The sequence below is a fragment of the Zingiber officinale genome, chromosome 4B (genome assembly GCF_018446385.1).
Source record: "Zingiber officinale cultivar Zhangliang chromosome 4B, Zo_v1.1, whole genome shotgun sequence".
NCBI classification, from domain to species: domain Eukaryota; kingdom Viridiplantae; phylum Streptophyta; class Magnoliopsida; order Zingiberales; family Zingiberaceae; genus Zingiber; species Zingiber officinale.
The window spans coordinates 130034798-130043277 of record NC_055993.1 but is presented as its reverse complement, the minus strand read 5'-3'; the positions used below and the strand labels follow the sequence as shown (position 1 = coordinate 130043277).

Genomic DNA, 8480 nt, shown 5'->3' with positions numbered 1-8480 from the left:
TAATATTTTTGAAAAATCCCTTAATGTTTTTATTGCTCGTCTTTAACAACTGAAGTTTGATGAAAATTATTTATTTATTATTTTTAGACTGAGATATGAAGAAGATATGTGAAATTAGAAAAGATTGAAAATTCACGGTAATTCGAGTCGTCGTTTAAGGATTTTGAAACAGGGGCATTTTGAAAATATGGATAACATGACGAGAGCAAAATGAAAGTTTCCCTAGAAATTCCCATGCCGGCATGGTGACTTGCTGCTGCCAGTCGGCTACCTGCTCCCCACCGGTAAATGCCCGTCTCTCTCTCTCTCTCTTCTGCCATTGTCTTCCTCCTTGAAAGCGGCTCTTCTCCAGCTTCGCCCCACGCTCTGGTACCAGATCGGGAGCTTTTAAGGGTCTATTAGGGTTTCTACGCCTCTACATGCCGCCTGGTTAGTTGATTCGGTGCCCATTTTTTTTGGATTTTGGTTGTGATTTGAAAGTTGCGTGGCTACATGTTCGTTTTCTCGGGAAGTCTCTCTGGATGTGCGCGTGTTTTTTTGTCTGTTTCGAAGAGGTTGCGTCGATTTTGAGCTGCGTCGGGCCTCGCGGTGGGTGGGTCTTTGTGCACAGGACACAAGGTCGGGGATTGCTGCCTCGGAAACCCTAGTGTAGTCTGCAGTCTGAGCTAGTGAGATGGTTTCTATTTCCCTTTCTTGTGTGGGCTCCGGAGGCTTTTGATCTCGCCGTGCATTTTGGAGATTGCATTCGCTCAGGGGCGAGTGGAGAATAGCCTTGAGATTGTGGCTGGAAAGGTCCAACCTTTGTTTAGATTTTGGTTTGGGAATTGTAGTGCTTTGAGCAAAATTGGAGCTAGGGTGTTTTACTGTGACACAAATTGGATTTTTTTGGCGACATGTCAGGAGCTCCAAAGGTCCGTTCCATCAATGTGGCTGATTCTGAGGCGAGACCTGTCCTAGTGCCTGGCGGAAACCAGGCAAGGTCTGTGGCAGCTGCTCAAAAGCCAGCTTCGAAGCCTTTGAATAAAACTGAGAACCCAGAGGCTGCTGCTACTGCTGCTGAGAATAAGAAGAAGAAGAAGGATACAAGTCCAACTGCTAATCTGCCACCTGTTCGTTCTAGTCTAAGCGCTCCCTCAGCTCTTAGGAGGCACGATTGGCTTTTACAATCAAGTTTATCGATGAATGCTTCTTGCTCCTCAGATGCGTCGACAGATTCATTCTGCAGCCGAGCCTCCACCGGAAGGATTGGTAGGACAAACTTGATGAGCAAGCGGAGACAGAGCATTCCTACTGTAAGTAAGATTGTGGCTAAGGCCGAGAAGAATGTTCCAGATGATGCAGTCATGTCTATACCGGAACTTGTGCATGGAAAGAGAAAGTGTGCTTGGGTGACAACCAATACAGGTGAGTTTCTTTGGATCAGAGATTGCCTATGCTCTGGGTCTTGGATTTTTGTTATCTCTTCATTGAGCCAAGTTTTCTTTTTCCTTGTCAGTTATTGAGTGAGTTCTCTTATATGGCAAATATTACTCTTAGTATAGGAGTCATACCATCAGTTCCTTAACTATTCTTGTGTCTTTCCAGCGTTTGGTTAGTATGAAGAACTTCTTAACATGTTGATGTTGGTCTTTCAAGTTGTTTGTTGGAAACACTTCAATTGTCTTTAAGGATTTGCAAGGATAGCCAGTGGAAGGGTAAGAGTTTTTTTTTTAATTTCTGGGTAAAGAATGTGAAAATTTTCCAACATAAAGTGCTTGGAAATCAAGGCACTAGAATGTGCACGGAGACAAGGTAGGAAGGACAATGCCAAATAGAAGTATAGATATAATGGAGAATGTGGTCAATAATTCTTCACTGATTTTGTTGTGGATTCTTTAAATAGATTGCTGTTCCTCAAATGCCTCACCTTTCAATTATTGATTCCTCTAGGAAGAGAGCTGAGACCTTTAAATGTACAATGTTCATACATGATCTTTGATGACTTGTTAAAATTTAGAGGTAACATATCTTTTAAATAGATTACTGGACCACAAATGCTTCATCTTTCGGTGATCATTTTTCTGGGAAGAAAGCAGATACCTTGTACATTGTCAGTGCACTTCAGTTTATGACTTGTTAGGACTTAGCGGTTGCAAAAATGTCACATCTATTGCATCAAAAGGTAAAGGCGTCACCTTAGTGGCCCTTGGGCGGCCCCATACACTCTAGAAGGGGGTAAATCACGGGGGACATTTGCCCAACTGCATCGGTCCTTTGCAAGGTGGATGTCAGGCACCCAACATCGCATCTATGATTATGTACAAGATCTTGGGAGATGAAAAAAATGGAAAGTCTACTTATTTGGCCCGTGTTGCTATGCTGGTGTAGCAGAACCAATAATTGCTTCATCATACTCTTTTTGAAATTGAGGAAGATCATTTGTCAGACGTGTAGAATGTATACTTCACCTACATAAGGCAAATATCTGATGTATAGTAATTTCCTTGCTACATAAATTGAGGTTGGAAAGAATTAAATTTAGGATGAGAAATCTTTTAAGGAATACATTTGGCTTAATTTACTTAAACGTGGTTTATGCTCTCAGCAGCACTTTGATGCCTATTCATTCAAAACCAATTAGTATCTTGTCAGTGAATTTTTTTGTGATTAGTTTAAAGTATGAGAGGGTATCTATTACAGTTTGACAAGAAGATTTACCTTTCGTGCATTGATTTGGTAAGACTTATCTGATTCCATTTCTTTTCTTAACCTAAATGCACACTGGTTGGATTGACATCAAGGCCCTCTTTTATTGATAAATATTAATTGTCGTGGTGAAAGCATCATACTTAGTGAAAGCATCATACTTACATGGGCAAGGAGCATCGGTCTTATTAATGAATAGAATAACACTCTTGGCTTTTACTTCAATGGTATTTTAAGAATGTCTTGCATTCCCCATAAAATATCTTTAAAGAGGGTGTAATCTCAGTGGAATCCAAGAAAATAGGTGAGCTCTTTCTGTCTATAGCATTCCAAGCTCATTTATCCATTAACCTAAAGTCTACCATGGTTTGTTTTCTTACTATTCGCTTCCTATTACTATAGTATTTATTTCTTACCTGAAGTTGCTTTTTCCATCTCGTAATATGCTTATTCTGTGAAGGAGTGTGTTTCCATCTTCTCTCTGCTGCTTTACTCCTAGCGCAATAAAGCTAAAGTCTTTTTTTCTTCTTTTGTTCCTATGTTGCTCCAGAATCATGTTATGCTCAATTCCATGATGAAGAATGGGGAATTCCTGTTCATGATGACAAGTAAGCTACAATAGATTTTACTTTTTCTCAAATTTTTCTATCAAAGCTTTAGAAGGGACAGTGTACAGACTCATAGTATGATTTTTTTTGCTGTCTGGTACAATAAACAATCCACAGGAAATTATTTGAGCTTCTTGTACTCTCTGGTGCTCTAGCTGAGTTTACATGGCCGGCTATCCTCACCAAAAGGCAGATATTTAGGTACTTCATAGAAAGTTAGAAAATAGACAATTAACTATTAACTCAGTGCTCATAGGACTGCTATTTCAGGGATGTTTTCTTGGAATTCGATCCTGTTGCAGTTTCCAAGTTGAATGAGAAGAAGATTGTTGCACCTGGAAGCAGTGGTAGCTCCCTTTTGTCGGAACCAAAGTTGCGAGCTATCATTGAGAATGCACGCCAAATACTCAAGGTCCATCTCACCCCTTTTCTATTCCTTGTCATTTTATCATCATTCTCACTAATAGTTTTTGTGGCGGGCTTTGCTTATTTTGTTATAAAACTGCATCTTAACATCTGCGTTAGAAATTTTGATGCTCAATGACAGCGCAAATAGTGAACACCAGCATCTTGGGGAGTGACACTGATCTGAGCCTTGCTATATGTTGCTTCATAACTCATCTTACTGACCTCCTTTCTGCTATACTCAAACAGATAATCGATGAGTTTGGATCATTTGATAAATACTGCTGGAGCTTTGTTAACTACAAACCTATCATCAGCAGATTCCGCTACCCTCGTCAGGTGCCCGCTAAGACTCCAAAAGCAGATGTCATAAGCAAAGATATGGTTCGGCGAGGCCTTCGCAGCGTGGGCCCAACTGTCGTATACTCCTTCATGCAGGCTGCTGGACTGACAAATGATCACCTCATTCGCTGCTTCCGGTTTGAGGAGTGCATAACAGCTGCTTCCCCTAGTCCAAACGAAGTCCACGAAGCTACGGTACCGGTTAACCTCAAAGCCAAAGAGAACTTACTAGATCAGGGACTGATGGAACAAATTGATTCGGAATTGTCAAGAGCCGTGGAGGAGATGAATATTTCCTAGCTCTTTTTGTAAGGGAAAATGCCATAATTCTGAACACCTGTGATTCCGCTCACTTCTCATGAATACAACAACCTATGTAAAAAATTGTCTGAGATTTATGCTTCTCGTTTGCAAGCTTTTTCTTGTGCCGGTGGATTAGAGTAGGAAACCTTTCTTTAGCAATGTGGGTGCCTACAAGTTGGTGGAATTTAAAATGATTGCAAAAGTTGTCAATTCTCAAGCCTAAATCCATCTCATTAGCAGGTATATGTCTGATTTCAATCATTGGAAGTGGGAGTGGATGTGATGATTACTTGAATACTTTGCTCTGAACTTGTTATCAATACAAAAGGGATTTGTTTAGTGGAGTGTAAGTATAACACAATTCTGGAATGTGTACTTGGCGATGAGACTCTTTGGAGTGTATAACCAATTTCCTAATGAGTAGCTTTGTCTTAGATTCCTTGTCATTACATAGCTTGAATGGGCCAAGTGTTTGGTTCAAGGATATTATCCTAGTGTTTGCTACCCCAGAGCTAATCTGTTTTATATGGAATTGAATGGTTTCCATGTGCTGTTGTTGTAATTAAACAACCGCGACCAATGAATTATTTGACCCAAAAAATCAAATAGTTGACTTAATCGACCTCCTCATTCTACTTTTCATTCTTCAGAAGCCCAAGATCTCTAAATTTTCAGTATTTCTTCCTCTCATCAAAACTAGATCAAATTGAGTTCGAGATCGACATCGATCAAAACTAAGACAAGTTGCATTTACCGTCTCCTCCATCTACTTCTCTGGCCATCATTCCACTTCTCACGCTCATCTTTTGAGTTATGATCGAAGTGTGCTCGCCGATGTGGTGAAATGTACAGCACACTCCAGAGAGTCATCCAGTGCCGACTGAGACGGAGCTACTGATTGTTCTGGCGAAGTTGGATCAGTTTCTCCTGCGAGAAATTTGAAGAAGAAGATCATAGATTCCACAGGCTCTAACGGCAATAAAGCCAGCATGAGGGAGAGCACGGCCAGAGTTCTACCTGGTAAGCCAATATATTACATTAAAATTCTTGATAACAAAAAAGAGCTATTTTTTCAGAAACCAGAAGAATCCATAATTTACAATGGTTCGGCAACTCTCAATGTCCTTCCATTGGAAGCAAAAGTGAAGCTGTTAGTTCAATAGCCCCTCTAGGACGACCTCACTCTCTCTCTGAAAGGGATAAATCATGGAGCTCTACCATAGTGGCCCTCTTTACACGAGATCAGACACCATCGATGCATTTTGCACCTACAGAAAAGCCTAAATAGCAACTTACAAAATAACATTATGTGCAAGAAAATGCCGATATGGTTAACGACACATCGCGCGGAAAACAAACCTGATACGAGTGTTTCAAATCCATTGTGCTTTTAACAAACCTGATGTGCAACACTCATCATCTTAAACCAGAAGTAGATTGGAAAGCATGCAATTATTGAGTTCTAAAAATAAGTATAGTGATAGAATAAAAAAAATTACTCGTTATCTGTACTGGAGATTGAAACAGCAGCTGAAAAACAAAACAATTAGGAAAGAAGAACAAAGGTAAAGAAAACAAAAAGAACGGTGGTAGACAAGAAAAAAAACCAAAATGCATGTCCTGGCCTTATTCAATTTAATCTACAGACACAGCCCTCAAATGGCAGAATTTACAGTTGGATATCATTTTTTATTTAAAAAAAAAATCTGTATAATAATCATCAATAATAGGCACAATGCTCTTATCATTCAATTGCATTCCATTATGTGTAGAGATGAGATAGAAGAAGGTGCTATGAATTCTCTTTTTTCACTTCTTTGTTGATTGGAAGATCATATTCTCTATATTATCAGATGGATGGTCTAGCAAAATATCCTCACAGGATTAAATAAATCACATAACCTCTTTTATTAGTCGAAGAAAAAAATTTGTATGACTTTTTCACAAACATAATTCCAAGCAATTTGAAACAACAGATGCACACAGTAATTTTCCAATATAATACTGTCTCTACTACTGTGATAAGTCTAAATTTATTGAGAAGATCTCTAATTCTTTAAAAGTTCAGTCCCCGTGCAATCAAGAGGAAATTTATTTGAATCCTTAAGAAAGATTTACTATTTCATTCAGAATACGAGTTGAACGAGTTATCACATTATCTGACGAAAAAATTGATGAGAAATATATTTAGATGATGTATGAACATTGTCTAACACACCAACAGGGCAGCAAAACACGGTGTCAAGAGAAAAGAAGGTACCTTGAAGCAACGAGAGAAAGGGGAAAGGATCGATTCAACGCCATGAGAAGAATGGATGTCGCTGTATTCTGTAAGAACAGCTCCGCCTCCTAAATCTGGTTCCTCGGGAAGTAGCCTTTCGCTGCTTCTCCAAAGCCTTATGCTCCACTGCAAAAGCATCGACAGGACGACCATGGCTAACGAAAAACAAAAGTGAGGAGCAAACTGCTACAGCTCGCTAGCTAGGGTTTTCGGAGAAGCGGAGAGAGAGAGGAAGAGCCGTAGCAGCTCCCGGGGTTCTAGAACAGAAGCGCGTAACAAAACGTCCGAAACGTTACGGCGAGAATAACGACATTAATAACGGCAATTTGCGTGGCTCTGTGGGCCCTACGTAATTAAGCAAGATAAACCTTTCGAAGTCCGGAAATTATAAACAAAACCTCCGAAAGACGAAAGGCAAAATATATATAATCTAATACAATATCCGCATATACGTACGTGCGTACCTTGTTATGAAAACTCGATCTAGTGGGTACATACCCCATCGACGTAGAGTTGTATGCATAGAGCAGGTGCATGCGAACGCACACAGCGTGGCACGAGGGTGATCGTCGTACCACGCGGTGTGCGTCTCATGCAGCCGCTCCAGTGGTTGCATTTCGGCGCACTGGCTCGTGCGTGCGCGTGCCTCGTGATCAATCAGTGGATTTCATTAGCAACAATCTCGTTGTTATCTACTTCATGCTGCTCAATTTTGGGGGTATTTAAAGGAAAACAGGAAAAGGGTGCGGGCGACGGGATGGCGCTCGGGGGCTGCTACGTGCGCGCGCGCAGATGGCGATGGCTCGGCCTGTGTCGCGCGTGCGGAAGGATCTGGGGGGAACGACGTGGTCGAATCCCTCAAGCGATCTGGCCGGGGGGGCCGCCTCGCGCCCTCGCGAGAAGAGCAGCGGCCGCGTGCGCTGGCCTGGCCTGGGCAGGCGCCACGCAGTATGTGTGACGAGCACATGGAACCTGCACGATCGAGATGACTCAGAGAACCGTGTCGGTGGCTGCGATGGTGCCAGCTGCGGAGCGGACACGCGCCGATGTGGAATGGATTGCGGCTTGAAATGGTGCGCGAATCGCGATCAACGCGCGTTGGTTCCAATTGTTAATTGATGGATGGTTCGGGAGGAGGGCATAGCACTGTTAATTGTTAATTTATATAATATTTTTAATTGAAAAACTGTTATATAATTATTTTCTATTTAAAATTTAAAATATATAAATTCATCTATGAGGCTTGATGCGGATGTATCTCTAGGTTAGATAGGAAATAGGAGTAAGTTGAGGGGCGTTTAGGACATTTGGCATGTAAGGGTTTCATGGTTAGAGGGATCATTGTTCACCCTAACGATGGGGGGGGCGGGTTCGGGTTTTTCTGCCGCCGCCGCCAAGCACAAGAAGCAGAGGAGACCCCTCGCCGGCGCCAACGCCAACCGCCGGTCCTCGCCTCATCTCCTCTCCCCCCCTCCTCGCGAGACCACCACGGGACCAACCTCGCTACTACCACGAACGGAGCGCCACCCTTGCGACGGCCAGTAGTCGCGCCTCCTCTTCTCATCTTCCTCGTCTCCCCCTCCCACGGCCAGCATGCGATTCCGCTGTCTCCTCTCCGCGCCGCTGCCGACGTCGCCTAGGAGGATCGCCTCTACCTCCGGCGGTCGTCGCCGCTGTCGTAGCCGCCTCCATCGGTTGTTATCGCCGCCTCCACCGACTCCAACGTCTGATGCCACCTCCAGTCGCCGGCGACACCTTCAGCGACTACCACAGCCGTCCCGAGCAGGCACCGTAGTCACCTTCCGAGCAGCCGCCGTCCGAGGGCTCATGTATCGCATTATGCCTATATTCCGGCC

The 8480-nt window shown here is 42.7% G+C and overlaps 1 protein-coding gene and 1 long non-coding RNA gene across 3 annotated transcripts; one reads left to right on the top strand and one right to left on the bottom strand.

Moving 5' to 3' along the window:
- Window positions 1-275: 275 nt before the first annotated feature.
- LOC121976728 lies at window positions 276-4734 on the top strand. Of its 2 annotated transcripts, XM_042529029.1 has the most exons (6): window positions 276-429; window positions 901-1404; window positions 3236-3293; window positions 3411-3494; window positions 3564-3705; window positions 3948-4734. In XM_042529029.1, the coding sequence occupies exons 1-6, from the start codon at window positions 420-422 to the stop codon at window positions 4338-4340; spliced, it is 1191 nt and encodes a 396-aa protein (XP_042384963.1). In that variant the 5' UTR covers window positions 276-419; the 3' UTR covers window positions 4341-4734. The 2 variants fall into 2 exon arrangements, with proteins under 2 accessions (XP_042384963.1, XP_042384964.1); XM_042529030.1 differs by having other exon boundaries at window positions 283-1404.
- Window positions 4735-4905: 171 nt separating this feature from the next.
- Window positions 4906-7546, bottom strand: LOC121976730. The gene is made up of 2 exons (XR_006110685.1): window positions 5444-7546; window positions 4906-5360 (listed from the first exon to the last, which is right to left on the bottom strand). It is a non-coding gene; the product is annotated as an uncharacterized LOC121976730 (long non-coding RNA).
- Between the last annotated feature and the right edge of the window lie 934 nt (window positions 7547-8480).